The 18,052-nt window shown below is 35.7% G+C and overlaps 1 protein-coding gene across 1 annotated transcript in view; it reads right to left on the bottom strand.

The window, feature by feature from the left end:
• Positions 1–1,058: 1,058 nt before the first annotated feature.
• Positions 1,059–18,052, bottom strand: part of LOC143231910 (retinal homeobox protein Rx3-like) — a 38,225-nt gene continuing 21,231 nt past the window's right edge. The window contains exons 2-3 of the mRNA XM_076466736.1: positions 16,388–16,680; positions 1,059–3,062 (exon numbers count right to left, since the gene is read on the bottom strand). Of these exons, the coding sequence (XP_076322851.1) occupies positions 2,493–3,062; positions 16,388–16,680 (863 nt within the window). The 3' untranslated portion in view covers positions 1,059–2,492. The remainder of the gene's footprint in view (positions 3,063–16,387; positions 16,681–18,052) is intronic.

Raw genomic sequence — 18,052 nt, 5'->3', positions numbered from 1 at the left:
CAGTAAGCTTATAACAATATTTTTATTTAGGAAAATTCTAGTGATTTTGTTGATATTATTTGTTGAAACAGGAGATGTCCACAATAAATACCAAACAACTGTTCTTCAGTACAATACGATGCATGTTTGCGAAAGTAACAGCGCTGATGCTATGTTAGGCCTCCTCCAGCGAACTTTGAAATCAGAAACAGTTCAAAACTTCCTTAGCATTTTGTTTGTGACTATGAAGTTGTACTTTTAGAAAACCCTGTTTATGTACCACTGAACAAATAAAGTAAATAATGCGTAATATGAAACGCGTAAACAGGATCAAGATATGTTAATAATAAAATATATATATATATATTAATGAAATTAAATAATGACATTGAAATGAAGTTAAATAAGTAAACAGACAAAATCACGAGGAAGGACTGCGTCAAAACCGGCAAATACCAATCTCTGCTCGCTGGTACAGCGGTAAATCTAGGGATTTACAACTCTGAAATCAGCGGTTCGATACCCCATGTGTAGGCCCGGCATGGCCAAGCGTGTTAAGGCGTGCGACTCGTAATCTAAGGGTCGCGGGTTCGAATCCGAGTCGCACCAAACATGCTCGCCCTTTCATCCGTGGGGGCGTTATAATGTTTCGGTCAATCCCACTATTCGTTGGTAAAAGAGTAGCCCAACAGTTGGCGGTGGGTGGTGATGACTAGCTGCTTTCTCTCTAGCCTTACACTTCTAAATTAGTGACGGCTAGCACAGATAGCTCTCGAGTAGCTTTGTGCGAAATTCAAAAACAAACAAACAAACGATACCCCATGTGACTTTGCTATTCGAAAAAAACACAAACACAAGCTCCAATTAAAACTAATTTTTTCTAAAATGCACGTAATTTGTTTAATTTGAATGTTTTGTTTATGGCTTAAAAATTATAGTTATAATATTTTTACCTTTATATATTTAAAGGACCATTTTCCCGTGACATGTTTCTCATCCCTAGTGGCAAAAGGTGTAAATTTTTCTAAACGTATTTAAATTGAGGTTTCGAAACGAAAAACTTCTGAAGAGGTCGAAACTTTAATATACAAAATACATATGGATATACAATATAATGAACCAAATATTATTACAGAGAAAAATCATTACTTCAAAGACAACGAATACCGAACAAAAGTAGAACTAAGAACTCTGAGAACTCACATTTGTTGGAAACTTATTCGTACATGTTTTTTTTCATTCCCTTGCAATTTCTCAGGAGTATATCATACTCTTATAATTTCTCAGGGGTATATCATACCCTTATATTTCTCAGGGGTATATCATACCCTTATATATCTCAGTGGTACATCATACTCTTATAATTTCCCAGGGGTATATCATACCCTTATATATCTCAGGGGTATATCATACCCTTATATTTCTCAGGGGTGTATCATACTCTTATATATCTCAGGGATATATAATACTCTTATAATTTCTCAGGGGTATATCATACTCTTATAATTTATCAGGGGTATATAATACTCTTATAATTTCTCAGGGGTATATCATATCCTTATATTTCTCAGGGGTACATCATACCCTTATATTTCTAAGGGGTATATTATACTCTTATAATTTCTCAGGGGTATATCATACTCTTATAATTTCTCAGGGGTTTATAATACTCTTATAACTTCTCAGGGGTGTATTATACTCTTATAACGTCTCAGGGGTATATCATACTCTTATAATTTCTCAGGGGTTTATAATACTCTTATAACTTCTCAGGGGTGTATTATACTCTTATAACGTCTCAGGGGTATATCATACTCTTATAATTTATCAGGGGTATATCATACCTTTATATTTCTCAGAGGTATATCATATTTCTCAAGAGTATACTGTTTTTGAAACATTTTCGTAGGTAATGACATTATCACTAATTTTAAGAAACTTTGTACATTAACATAATCTTTGTCTCTCACACACACATACAATACACAGTAATAAAAACAAACTCAGTAGTACAATACACAATTCCCTCAATGCACAATATTTCCATTTCTTAATTATTGTTTTTGTTCACTTCTCAGATCACTAGTAATTTACCACTAAGTGTTGTTTTTTATCTGTTTGCATTTTTTCTTTTGATGGTGATATTCTAGTGTTAGCAGCATTATTAAAAACAGTACCTGAATAAATTAAAATCAGTCATAGGCAACTTAAGCGTTTTCTTACATGTGTTGCAGGAAATAACCCAGATATATGTATGAAAACTTTCACTGTATGTGTTCTGTGTTTAGTTCTGTGTCGAAAGCGTCACACAGACACACACAATAACCAGCTTTACGACATGGTACAATAACACAATAATTATTGTGGACAATGAATTGTCAGTTGGGAAAGAAAAATTTGAACGGAAACATGGACAAACATTTTCACTATGTACACTGACGTTTGTCGTCCTGTGGTGATACAACTTTTAAATAAGTTCTGAAGTACTCTTTCACTGATTGATGTGCAAGGTTTCAAACAGACGTTAACCTCTTACTTATTAGATCAACGTGCTCTTTTGCTCTTATTCTTAGAGCCACAATGCTGGAACTCCTTGGATCTACTGGATTAGAGTCAGTGACCTTCAGGTCCGCACAACTAACGGACAAGTTCAAAGGACTAGGAGTAGCTCCCAGGGTTCCTGCAGAGATGGATATGTTCCCTGTAGGCAGGCCGCTTATGGCCGCTGAACATGGAACCGTCACAGCCGTCGGCACAGAAGGCGTCAGATAGCTAGGATACATGGATTGAGAATGAGCCAGAATTCCTTGTAGTGAGTGAGAAAAAGGCGGGCCCATTAAAGGTGGGCTCAACCAAGTATCCAATGACATCGGCTGCAGATTCGCTCCTGTCAACACAGAGGAGGAGTTTATCCCGAGAGATGACGACAGGCCAGAAACGCAGCTCGGAGATGTAGCACAAGTCATTCCGATCCCGGAGTGAGGGCAGTCCGGCGAACTGGAGTGTCGTAGAGACCTAAGAGCATTTTCACTCTCCAGTTTTTCCTGGCGTCTCCACTTTGCTCTTCGGTTTTGGAACCAAACCTGAAATGAATACCAAACAGAATAATCGCTCTGTATTGGTACGGCTTTATATTTCGTAATTTTCACATTTTATGTCAAACTCTGTAGCCTTCAACCACTAAAAAATTCTGGCTGGTTTGATTTACGTTAAAACAAACAATTGACTTAAGCATGTCCTAAAAGAAGTGTATAAGATTTTAAGTGTTTTCCCACTTAAGATGTTTCCACGAATATTTCTTATACCAAGTAAACAAATATATCAAGTTCGTTATCTTCAGTTAAAGTATCTTTATATTAATTTTTCTATAAAGTATTTATTACTATAATAAAGCCTTATAGGCCTGACATAGCCTGGTAGCTAAGGCACTCGACTCACAACCTGCGGGTACGAATCATATCACCGAGCATGCTTGCCCTTTTAGCCATTATGACATTATAATGTTACGGTCAATCCCACTATTCATTGGTAAAGAGTAGATCAATAGTTAGCGGTAGGTGATGTTGAGTAGTTGCTTTACTTCTAATCTTTTGCTTCAAAGTTAGGGACGGTTAGCGCAGATAGCCCTAGAGTAGCCTCCATAATTTTCAACAACAAATAAAGCATCCTAAAGCTTCAGTTACAACACAAAAAGAAAAAAAGCTTTATATGTATAAGGCAGACTTGGTTATACATTATATATATATATATATGAGGCAGACTTTAATATACATTATATATATAAGGCAGACTTGGATATACATTATATATATAAGGCAGACTTTAATATACATTATATATATATATATATGAGGCAGACTTGGATATATATTACATATGTATAAGGCAGACTTGGATATACATTATATATATATATATATGAGGCAGACTTGGATATATATTACATATGTATAAGGCAGACTTGGATATACATTATATATATAAGGCAGACTTTAATATACATTATATATATAAGGCAGACTTTAATATACATTATATATATAAGGCAGACTTGGATATACATTATATATATAAGGCAGACTTTAATATACATTATATATATATATATATGAGGCAGACTTGGATATATATTACATATGTATAAGGCAGACTTGGATATACATTATATATATATATATATGAGGCAGACTTGGATATATATTACATATGTATAAGGCAGACTTGGATATACATTATATATATAAGGCAGACTTTAATATACATTATATATATAAGGCAGACTTTAATATACATTATATATATAAGGCAGACTTGAAGATTCTTTCATGATTTTGTACATTCAGATGTATTTAAAATACTTCATACATAATTATTAAGGTACTGAATCAAGAACATGTGCAATATATAACTGTTAACTATAAATACTTTTGTTTCACACTGAACTACAGTCTTACTGCCGTGTTTATTACACAAAGAAACCTGGGTTATTTAGCATGACATCACTGTACACTTGCTGTACATTCGAATTTAAATCATTATCTGGACTACATTTCAGGACACGGGGTGGGTAGCTAAGTAATCAACGCCCTCAACTCGGGCTACATTTGTGCCATAAAATAGTTGTGTTTCACTATCCCTTTTATAATGTAGCCACGGGTTAAAAGTCAAGAGTGTGTGTCTTTTCTGTTTCTTTTTTTTTTTTTTAATCAACAGGTCAAGAAGCTGAACTACTTGGACTTACAATTCAGGCACATTAACCCCTTGACCACGCCCAGTCGTTTTTGAGAAACATTTGAATGATGGCGAACAATAACATAACACATGTTCTTGGGGTCAACATGGGACCTATTGGTCAATCTCGGCTGTCCAATTTTTAAACTAAACTAAAAGTATATATTATTATTATTATTAAGCTTTATCTTAAATTCACTTAAATTACTGGCTCCTCTGTATCCAAAAGCCAACTACCCTGTTAGAAAAATAAAACTGTCTCAGCTGAAGATGACTACTACTCTGCCAAAAGTTATCTACTACTACTCTTGCTGTTAAGTATGAAAAAAAAAAAAACAGCAAAGATGATGGCCGACATTGGATGTTTTTAAAACATTCAATAACACAATAATAGATAAGCCTTAAATTAAAAATATATCTATATTGTATATACTTTTAAGAAGATTTAAATAAATACTCCCAAACACCATTTCACGTTGAATTATTTAAGTTAAAAATCGCCCTTAGTTTTATTCAAGTAAATACTTGAATTAACATCAAACTCTTTTCTACTCGCGTATTTTTTCGATTTTGGAAATTTCTCCACAAATCATTTTTTTTAAATAAACTCTTGTGTTTTTCCAACTCATTTTGTTTTCCAGTCACATTTGAATAAAGAAAGTGCAAAGTTTGTTTCGGATTGTTACGCAAAGCTAAACAAACGATCAACTTGTCATCGCTGTTCTAATTTTATGATGATATACACTGTAAGGAATAATTAATTTTTTTTAATAATTACTCTCAGAGATATAGTCCTAATGTTTGACAGTTTATCATTTTCAAATTGCTACTATTAATTATTTATATGAACATTTATGCTGTTAGCTGGTTGGATTTCGCTCAAAGCTCCTCCAGATGTTATAAGCGCTAATTATCCCTAATTTTCAAGTGATAAACTATAAAGAAAAGGCAACACCACCCACCATAAACTCCTAGTGTTCTTGACAGACCTATTAGTAGGGGCCCGACATGGCCAAGCGTGTTAAGGCGTGCGACTCGTAATCTGAGAGTCGCGGGTTCGCATCCCGGTAGCGCCAAACATGCCCGCCCTTTCAGCCGTGGGGGCGTTATAATGTGACGGTCAATCCCACTATTCGTTGGTAAAAGAGTAGCCCAAGAGTTGGCGGTGGGTGGTGGTGACTAGCTGCCTTCCCTCTAGTCTTACACTACTAAATTGGGGACGACTAGCACAGATACCCCTCGAGTAGCTTTGTGCGAAATTCCAAAACAAACAAACAAACAAATAGTAGGATTTGCCCGTCACTCTTATAAAGCACCCTTGGCCCCGGAGTATGCGTTTTTTTATTACTATTTTATTAATTAGAATAATTCTTCAACAACACGTGAGCGTGCATTTAGTATACCACGAGAGTGTTATTGTTTCAATGCGCAATAACATAAATGTACCTGAAAACTATATCTGGCTTACCTCACCTGTCTATACAAACTTGTTTCGACAATCTAACACTAACGTAATTGTCTCTGACATTTGATAATAAAGCTCTCAATACAATATGAGAAAGGCCCCGGCATGACCAAGTGGTTAAGGAGCTTGACTCGTAATCCGAGGGTCCCGGGTTCGAATCCCCCGTCGCACCAAACATGCTCGCCCTCTCAGCCGTGGGGGCGTTATAATATCCGATCAATCTCACTATTCGTTAGTAAAAAGTAGCCTAAGAGTTGGTGGTGGGTGGTTATGACTAGCTGTCTTCCCTCTAGTCTTACACTGCTGAATTATGGACAGCTAGCGCAGACAGTCCTGGTGTAGCTTTGCGCGAAATTCAAAAACAAACAAATAAAAATATAAGAACATTTTAGCCCCCAAGTGGCATGTTTGTGGGCTTAAAATGCTAGAAATCGAGTTTTAATACTTATGGGGGACACAGTGCAGATAGCCCATTATTTGAGAGCTCTGTGCTTAACTTCAAATAAACAGTACGAACATTTTAAATGTAGGTAATAAATAGACACTTTGTGAAAGTAACGAGCACCATCTTTAGTATAATTGATATTGTTCTCATAAATATAACTACAATTTATATTTATCTAAATACACTGTACCACACTGTTGCAAGTAAATAAACATCACTATTTAATGTTTTGTGACTCCAATTATTTCCACCCATAATAGACGTATTATAATTCTCTTATAATAGATAGAGATATAACATTGCTCAACAATAGACGAAAAAGTAAGGTGTGTTTGTTTATTTCTGAATTTGACTCAAAGCTACACGAGGGTTATCTGCGCTAGCCGTTCCTAATTTTGCAGTGTGAGACTAGAGAGAAGGCAGCTAGTCATCACCACCCACCGCCAACTCTTGGGCTACTTTTACTAACGAATAACGGGATTGATCGTAACATTATAACGCTCCCACGGCTGAAAGGACGAGCATGTTTGGTGCGACGAGGATTCGAACCCGCGATCCTCGGAGTACGAGTCGAACGCCTTAATTCATTGGACCACGCCTGGCCGAAGTAAGGTATGCGGATAAATATGCAATCAGTCGTAGAAGAAAAGACGGAGAAGATAAGATAAAAGACAGACGAGACAAATGAGTTAAACACTCGTTCGTATAATATGATTTGTTTGTAATTACGCACAAAACTACACAACGGGCTATCTGTATTCGGTGCACCACGGGTATCGAAGCCTGGATTCTAGTGTTGTAATTCTGCAGACATACAACTGTGCTACTGGGAGGCCTGTATAATACGGACAGTTATACAGACAGAGAGTCAAAGTTTAAACATAAGCACATATACGCAAAACTTCGATGGCCGGATTGATGCAAATTGTTAATTTGTGTGCACGTGTGGAATCATATTGTTGTTTAAAAAGTTGACTCATTCTATGAAATAAACAGAGCGTATTCTATAAAAAGGCAATCTGGCGAAAGGCAGTCATGAGTCATCTAGTACCATTAATTAATACAAAAGTTAGGAGTCTGAAAGTACATTTCGTTAAAAATTAGTAATTTCTTTTATGCAGTGGAAATTTCTTCCTTTAGAAAGATATGCGAGGTGTGTGACTTAGTCTTGAAATTCAGAACGTCGTAGTTATAAGTGCATCTGCATTTTAGTTAGAAACTTAATAAGTGGCCCCCAAAGAAATCCATCTTTTTTTTTTTTCTCCAACCTCTTCGTTCGTCTTTGTACCTCTAAAAGCAACGTGTCTGGTGTAGATTCGTATGAACAAATGGATTCTAATCGTCCATATACATCCAATCAGCAGTCCAAAATCAAATCAGTGACTGACAATTTACTTCAATATTGAATCACAACTTGCTCCGAGCACCGTCTCTAACGGCACTTTTACCTTCTTTCTATTGTCTTTTTTATTGAATCAACGCGGGCCGTTATACGCGGAACGGTCGCTCGCGGCAAATAGAATGCCCACCATCTTCCCGTATTCTGCTTCTCTTGTCGTAATGGGCGGCATGTTAGAGCCCACAGATTAAATTATTTGACGTTTAGAAGCTTTTTGACTAGGCAATAACTCCTGGAAACCAGAGTAGCTCTTAAACACCCTGAAGCAAGAATCCAACGTAGACACAGTCAGAGCTTGAAAAGGTACCGTGTATGTACATTTATCTATCTGTTTACCTATCTATCTATCTACTTATATATTTGTATGTCTATCTACCTATCTGTCTATGTACGTATCTATCTAATTAAATATCTAATTAGTCACTTGTATATGTATGTACAAATGTATTTACATATTTACTTACCTACCTGTGTACTGTACATGGTTGTCCTATAATATATATTTATTTACATCGGCATTTGTGTCTAATGTTAAACTATATAACGTCAAACTCAATATACAATTGATATAATTTCATAATAATGACTACACGTTTCAACGTGTCACACGTGATCTTCACGAGTAAAGTTGCACGCGATGAATTTCACATTCTTAAATATCACGTGACCTGTCCGTAATTCCTTCCATTTGTACATACCGTGTTTCTCCGAAAATAAGACAGGGCTTATATTAATTTTCACTCCAAAATATGACACTAGGGCTTATTTTCGGGGGATGTCTTATTTTGATATATTAAAAAAATGAAGTTACAAAGTAAAACTATTAACCTAACCATTTAAAAGAAACTATTATTAAACTATTAAACTAACTGATTAATACTTAAACAAACTAATTAACTAACTATTAAACTAATTAATAAATTTTTTTTTTTATTTCTCTCCTCTTCCTGCCACTCTTAACTAGGGCTTATTTTAAGGGTAGGGCTTATATTAAAACTATCCCCAAAAATCACACTAGGTCTTATTTTATGGGTAGGTCTTATTATCGGAGAAACACGGTAAATACCAGAACAGGTCTTGTCACGTTCTGCGGCAGATATTCGCCAGATCTTCTTCTCTATTTAATAATTTATAATTATCTTTAAATTTCATTATTTCCAGTGATTCTCAACTATTAGCTACTGTAATATCTCTAGGTTATGCCAATACAATTGTTTTTTGCCACGATAAATATGTTGAGTTTTATTTACATGTTCTGCTATAACTAAGTTTTCTGTTTTTTTTTGTTTTTTTTTACAAATTCCAAATTTATCCATAAATTGTACACAATTTCCACTACTGCATAAACTTTATCTCAATTATTGGTTTAAATATAGAGCAAAACATTTGCTTTAAAAAAACAAAACAGTAGTTAGTCTTGGAACATATGGCAATACAAAACATTCCTTTTAATTTGGCCCGGCATCGCCAGGTGGGTTAAGGTGTTCGACTCGTAATCTGAGGGACGCGGGTTCGAATCCCCGTCATATCAAACATTCTCGCCCTTTCAGCCGTGGAGGCGTTATAATGTGACGGTCAATCCCATTATTCATTGGTAAAAGAGTAGCCCAAGGGTTGGCGGGGGGTAGTGAGGACTAGCTGCCTTTTCTCTAGTCTTACACTACTAAATTAGGGACGGCTAGCGCAGATAGCCCTCGTGTAGCTTTGCGCGAAATTCAAAACAAAACAAAAAACAATCCTTTTAATTTTTTCATAACTCGGTTTCAACGCGATACTTTTAGGTATTGTTGTCACTTTATATTATATTCACTATGATAAAATTAAAAGCCCTAAAACCAAATTTTTTATATATGTATAACTAAAATGTCTGTCTTTCTGCCAAGTTAATCGTCATGTGTTTTTAACAGTCTATTACTGTATTTTACTAAGTCGTCATGTGTTGTTAACAGTCTATTACTGTATTTTACTAAGTCGTCATGTGTTGTTAACAGTCTATTACTGTATTTTACTAAGTCGTCATGTGTTGTTAACAGTCTATTACTGTATTTTACAAAGTCGTCATGTGTTGTTAACAGTCTATTACTGTATTTTACTAAGTAATTTATTTCCTATAAATAATATCGAACAGATGACACACACACACACACATATATATATATTTGCCACAACTGTTTTTTTACCAAAAGGAAATTTCAAAATATTCTCTTCATACTACCAAATAACAAATTAGGTGTGAAAGTACAATATTATTCACACAATGAAATTAATTTAGGTTACAACATAGTGAATTAAAAGAAATCAAACCCCCCTAATGCACTCAGAAATCTCGTGGTATTTGTGCATAACAATATATTCCAAGTATTAATGGCTTATACTTGTATATCTCTTTTATTTCCAGGTGCCCATCAGTAGCATAGCGGTATGTCTGCAGACTTACAACACTAAAAACCTGGTTTTGACATCCGTGTTGTGCAGAACACTGATATCCCACTGTGTATCTTTGTGCTTAGCTTCAAACAAATAAGTTTATTTCTAGGAATGACTATCATGTCATAATTTTATTTTCATTAATGAAAAATAATTAATTTTAAAACATCAGATGTAAGATTTGGTGGTTGTTTTCTAACTTCCAAGCTACACGTTGTAATCTGCACTCCAGTAGTAAATAGAAACAACAAAGCAAGTCCGTAAACTAGTCGTTGGCTAAATGTGAGATTACTGTCTTGAGTTCACGAAAATAACAAATGTGTCATCATTTTAACACACATTTCTGCGATTCCAGTTAATTAAAGAAGATATCTTATTTATCATTTTAAATTATCATTGATACTATTTCAAGCTCCCATATATATATATATACATATATACATATAAATCAATATTTAAATAACTGTGTTTGACATTTTCAGATGTATACGTATGCCTACCAGGTATATGCTGCCATCTATTGGTAAGATGCGTATTTGTATCAAGCAAAGTAAAATTAAATTTCGGTGTTAACTGTTACAAATTCGAGTAAACCTTGAGCATTTCTACCACGGGAAAAATATTTAACTACAATTAATAGAAGGAAATAACAGAATTAAATTTTTAATGTTTTCACCAACTGAGACTCGATTAAAATAGAGATAATTCATCCGTCATTGATATAGCTGAAACTTCTACAAACGTGCGCTTTAGAATAAGTGTTACCAAATCCTATGACGTTCACCGTAATACGCATGTGTGTGTGACGTAAAAGAAATCTACGCGTTCATTTTCTAAAATAATGAGGAGTCCTGACACTGGGCGAAAAGGTTCGTCGCCATTGCATATGACAGAAGTAGTGTTGTTTACGTATCATATGTTATATGATCATTATACCTTCGCTCACAAGTTCTAAATATAGAACAATTTTAATGAAGTGTGTAGTGAACTAGTTTAACAAAAGAGGAAAACAGGAATAGCATTTTAAACACAAATGTTGAAAAGAAGAGAATTTGAACTGGTTTGGTTTGAATTTCGCGCAAAGCTTCACGAGGACTATCTTCGCTAGCCGTACCTAATTTAGCAGTGTCAGACTAAAGGGAAGGCAGCTAGTCATCACCACCCACCGCCAACTCTTGGGCTAATCTTTTACCAACGAATAGTGGGATTGACCGTCCCATTATAACACCCCCACAGCTGAAAGGACGAGTATGTTTCGTGTGATGTGTATTCGAATCCGCGACCCTCAGATTACGAGTCGATTGCTTTAACCACCTGGAAATTTGGATTGAACGAAGTAGACTTCAATAATCATCTCATTTCCAAGTGTAACTTGATCTCTGTTATACCCGTAACGTTCTGACACACATACTTACAATAAACATAATAATACTGGGTTACAGAAGTCAATAAATATCTTAGGTTCTCTCATTCTACTGTTTAGTTAGCGTTTTGTGTGTGCATTCATATACAAAGACAAGGGGTAAGCGATTTTTGTTTCTTATCGCATACGCTGATTCCCCCCCTTATAAAAACGACATCGGAGCCGTTGCCTCCAGATCACTCACGCAAAAATCGGTTCACGCATTTAATTTAATGTCACTTTTGTTTCGCGAAAAAAAAAATGTTAACCTTTGTCGCGTGGTGACATGTCAACATCAACGTGTGTTTGTACTAACACTCTACAAGTAACACTTGTAGCCCAACAATGTTTTCGTGACTTTGGATTTTGGCCGACGTGTAGTTGTCTTAAAAGTAAACTTGAGAACATTAAAATAATTTATTTTTACAACCTTACGACATATATTCATTCAACTATATATTTATAGTACTTTTCGTTAAGAGTACAGCTACGTAACTGGATATCTGCGCTGTGCCCACTATGGGTATCGAAACCCGGACTCTAGCATTGTAAACCTGCAGACATATCGCAGAGCAATTAGGGGACACCCACCATGGGTATCGAAACCCAATTTTTAAAATTATAATTCAACAAACTTGCTGCTGGAAAGCCATTTATATTGTAAGAGTTTATTAGGGCAGTAGCGTATATCTTCGAACTATCTTATCTAAGCACATAGAACACTTAGTATCTTTAATTTAGAGCATTGGTTACAATTTTTAATATAAATATATACATACTGTATTTAGTTTTATTATTTTCAGCTTTTATTATGTATTATTTTGCACTATTAGCTTAGTGTTCGGATTTAGGGCTAACATGATATTTTTAATATAACCAAAATTCGTGACATATTATTAAATTTTCGTTTGAAAGTATCGCTAATATCGAAGGTAATCACCTGGCGGATCAATTCAGTCCATAATAAAGAAAAATGATAAATTAAATTACGCATATCAAATTACTGGATTAACTTTTAAAGTTAATGATAATTTATTTGATTTACTGATCACGTTGAAGTATTTTTAATACCTTTACATTATCGCTAAATTTTGATAAGCAATGCATGACTGAAATACCTATTTTTTTTACTAGTTATTTTTTCCTTTACTCACCGTGATTTTTTTAAAGATTAAAAACGTCATGTGATGCACATATTTTCGAAGCTATGTAGTGGTTTGGGCTTAACATAATTCTTCTATTCATCTCTTTAATAACTGGCTAAGATTTTAAAATAATTCGCTTGTCAAATGTGACAAATAGATTATTACGTCAATCAACTGGTGACACTACACTTACTGTATAGAAGACAAAAAGTAACTGTCTTCAAAGTGGCATTTAATGCATTTTTCGTAAAGCCACGCAAGACTACAGGGGGAAAATGAAAATAATTGATTTATAATGGTAATTAATTGGAAGCAAAAGAAAAAAATAATAGAAACGACGTTTAGGGTCTTTGCTCTTCAAAATGTGCTGGGACGCAGGACATTGAAGTATGCATTCCTGTGTCAACCACTACTCGTTTGTCCGATCTCGTGGTTTTGAGAATTTGCTCATTACTGACTGTTTGGTTGGCTATCTAAATGATGAACTAATATATTTTAGTCATTATAAGTAAGAACCTTATAATAAATTGGCTATATTTATTACTTGATAAATTCTTATTGTGTTCTGTGGTTTGATTAGAAGTTGATAATATTATTTTACTATTCTGCATCAAAGTTCTTCAAACGTATGACGAAAAAAACAAGTTTACAATATCTGTGAAGTGTGTGCACGTAGCTGCTGAAATACAATTAAGCTGAAACTGGTCGTGAAGTAGTTACCCAAAATATGTAGTTTGCTCATTGAATCTGCCCAAAAGATCCTCTTCAAAAAGAAGACTTAGTTTGTTAATCGAGTCTGCCCAAAAGATCCTTTTCAAAGAGAACACAAAAAGAAAACTCAGTTTGTTAATCGAATCTGCCCAGAAGACTCTTTTCAAAAGGAACACGAAAAGAAGACTTAGTTTGTTAATCGAATTTGCCCAAGAAATCCTTTTTCAAAGAGAACTAAAAAAAAAGACTTAATTTGTTAATCGATTCTGCTCAGAAGATCCTATATAAATGGAACGCAAAAAGAAAACTTAGTTTGTTAATCTAATCTGCCCAAAAGATCCTTTATAAATGGAACAAAAAAGAAAACTTAGTTTGGTAATCGAATCTGCCCAAAAGGTTTGCTTCAAAGGGAACACAGAAAGAAGACCATGAAAATATATAAAGATATGAAGTTATCATTTATTTTAAAATCACAAATATATAAATATCCATTTGTCTGTTTTCAAACATGTTTGTGTGGAAGTATGTTAAGAGATTATTTTATGAAGACATAAGAAATATTCTGTAGAATGGAATAAAAATAAAAATTTGGAAAATCAATATCATAAAATAAGCCAAAAATGTAAAGAGAGGTATTTTCACCCCAAAAGTTAGACGCTGCACACTCTTTGTATTATAATAGTATAAAGGTACTCCACTGACAGGATAAAAATATGGCACTTTGTAAACTAAGGTTTGGGAACTAAACACTCTGCAAAAAAAAAAAGGTTAAAATGGAAACTTTTTTTTACAAAACAAAGTTAGAGACGGGACATATTTCATACTAAAGATAAGAGAAGGAACAAATCAGATCCTAAAGGTGGGACACTCCACAAACCAAACGTTACAGAAGGGGTATGATGGAACTTAGTTTCTAAGGATGTGACACAATGTTGACCTGAGGATGGGTACAGAACATATTGAAAACCAAAGAACAGAGACGGAAATATACTGGACCAGATCAGTCGTGGGGGGCGTTATAATGTGACGGTCAATCCTACTAGCATGATGGAACTTAGATTCTAAAGATGTGACACAATGCTGACCTGAGGATGGGTACAGAACATATTGAAAACCAAAGAACAGAGACAGAAATATACTAGACCAGATCAGTCGTGGGGGGCGTTATAATGTGACGGTCAATCCTACTAGCATGATGGAACTTAGATTCTAAGGATGTGACACAATGCTGGCCTGAGAATGGGGACAGAACATATTGAAAACCAAAGAACAGAGACAGAAATATACTAGACCAGATCAGTCGTGGGGGCGTTATAATGTGACGGTCAATCCTACTAGCATGATGGAACTTAGATTCTAAGGATGTGACACAATGCTGGCCTGAGAATGGGGACAGAACATATTGAAAACCAAAGAACAGAGACAGAAATATACTAGACCAGATCAGTCGTGGGGGGCGTTATAATGTGACGGTCAATCCTACTAGCATGATGGAACTTAGATTCTAAGGATGTGACACAATGCTGACCTGAGGATGGGTACAGAACATATTGAAAACCAAAGAACAGAGACAGAAATATACTAGACCAGATCATTCGTGGGGGGCGTTATAATGTGATGGTCAATCCTACTAGCATGATGGAACTTAGATTCTAAGGATGTGACACAATGCTGACCTGAGGATGGGTACAGAACATATTGAAAACCAAAGAACAGAGACAGAAATATACTAGACCAGATCAGTCGTGGGGTGCGTTATAATGTGACGGTCAATCCTACTAGCATGATGGAACTTAGATTCTAAGGATGTGACACAATGCTGACCTGAGGATGGGTACAGAACATATTGAAAACCAAAGAACAGAGACAGAAATATACAAGACCAGATCAGTCGTGGGGGACGTTATAATGTGACGGTCAATCCTACTAGCATGATGGAACTTAGATTCTAAGGATGTGACACAATGCTGACCTGAGGATGGGTACAGAACATATTGAAAACCAAAGAACAGAGACAGAAATATACTGGACCAGATCAGTTGTGGGGGACGTTATAATGTGACGGTCAATCCTACTAGCATGATGGAACTTAGATTCTAAGGATGTGACACAATGCTGGCCTGAGAATGGGGACAGAACATATTGAAAACCAAAGATCAGAGACAGAAATATACTAAACCAGATCAGTCGTGGGGGACGTTACAATGTGATGTTCAATACCAATATTCGTTGGAAAAAGAGTAGCCTAAGAATTGACGGTGGGTGTTGATGACTAGTTGCCTTCCCTCTAGTCTTTCGCTACTAAATTACCCCTCGTGTAGCTTTGCAAGAAATTCAAAACAAACAAATTTATATTTCTATAAATTCTATTTCGTGGTATATATTACTGTATTGCATATGGAATTTTATGTGAATATTGAAATATATCTATCAACAAACACCAGTGGTGTATTAACCGAGTTTCCTCTGTAAGACTCTGGTTTGTTAATGAGAACTGAAATATGCAAACTAAATGTGTGTAACTGTTTCTGTAAAATATAGAAGACAATAATCTATAATCTATAGAAGACAAAGGTTATATTGTCGTTATTGTTTGCAACAACAATAATAACAAACACCACTTGATTAGTCTGCGCCTACATGTACTTCAGGTTTTGTTTCGTCTGATCACAACGCCACCTACCTGCACTCGGACCTCTGGTAGGTTCACTTTCATGGCCAGTTCTTCTCTGCTGTAAACGTCAGGATAATGCGATTTCTCAAAGGCACGTTCAAGCTCGTGCAGTTGGTATGTTGTAAAAGTGGTCCTGTTCCTGCGATGTTTCTTTTTCGGACCTTCCTCATAAGCCGGACCACTGGTATCTATGTCGTCCTCTAATCCATTATTGGCTATAATTGCTACTTCCGCAGAGAGAGAGTTGTTGGGGTAAACGTTTGGAACAGAGACCGGCGGTTCTTTAGACTTGTCATCCGCACCTGGAAAGAGAGAAAACACGTTCTTAGTGTTGTAACAACTGTATACTGCGTAATTACTGAGAAACACGGAAGCCGCTACATCGGACGTGTGTTTGTATTTGTATTGTGGCCCACGGCACCGTAGCATAGACCAAAGAAGGAGGGTTTGTTATCGGCGAGTTATCCTGAATAGAATGCTTTTCTTTTGGTAACAAGATGGTACAGTAACACAAACTTGTTTCTTCAAACGTAGCCATCATACAGCTGCCCTTATACTAGCCCCCTCATTTCGAATGAACCAACCTATCACGACAAGGTTAACCAAGATTTTGGTATAAACCTTTTGAACCATGCTTATGTTGTCTCAGTAGGAGGTAAAATTAGCGTAAGCGTCGCCTCGCGCATTCAGCATCCCTGAACAGTGTATTTACCGATTAGCTTTGCTAAAAGACCCGAATAAAGAGAGCACAACCGACAATATATTGAAGGCCCCGGGCTCTATTTTTCTAACGCATTCACTGCGGATTGGACTAAGTGTTATTAACATGACAAGGTCTTTTTTCAACTCCGAGCGTCTGTCTCGGACTCGGGAAGCAGCGCCTGTCACGAGAACTAGACAGGCTAATTTTAAGTAGTTGGTTCTCGGGTTTCAACATCCCGTGACAAGTCCATGGACATCATGCTTTTGTGACCGGTGTTTTGGAAATCCACACGAATTTGGTACGCTTCGCGACACACACAAGCGAATAGAACTAAACTAACAAGCCCTGTTCTATGTACACCGTCGGTGACAACAAAAGAGCACCTTATAGACCTTACTATGTGGGCTAAGCTCCACTTACAGTATATGGTACTTCTACCGGTTTTTTATGTTTGTTTTTTGTACAAAGCTCGCATCCAATACTGTCCAAAACTTCAGGAGGAATTAAAGGGATAAATGGTTTGTAAAAGTTACAATACAGAACTTCTCCAGCTCGTCTTGTAAAAGAAAGTACTCATCTGTTGTATATATATATGTATAGACAGACATATATAATTCTAAACACGCGAGTAGACTTTCTTTTTGCACTATATAAACAAGTCAACCATTTGTTTATTTTTCAGCTTCAATGTTTGTTAGGAAACTATGACATACGACCAACGTACTGGAACTCATAGTTTGATATCCAATAACCTTATATCATTGTGCCTGATTTACACAGACATCATAAGTTCTCCACAGATTAAATGTCTACGTATAACAACCAGCTTTGTTTGTCAGTCTACAAGCTTAGTAAATATGGGTTTTAGAAGAGTGGATAAAAAATGTTTCGTAGAATTTACCTTCGTGCAGCCAAGTTCCAGTTGAATTTGTGAAAGGATTATATACACTCTAACTTACAATTTCATAATC

Source organism: Tachypleus tridentatus, chromosome 11 (assembly GCF_004210375.1).
Source record: "Tachypleus tridentatus isolate NWPU-2018 chromosome 11, ASM421037v1, whole genome shotgun sequence".
NCBI lineage: Eukaryota > Metazoa > Arthropoda > Merostomata > Xiphosura > Limulidae > Tachypleus > Tachypleus tridentatus.
Note: the sequence above shows the minus strand (reverse complement) of the source record. Positions and strands in the feature narration are given on the sequence as shown.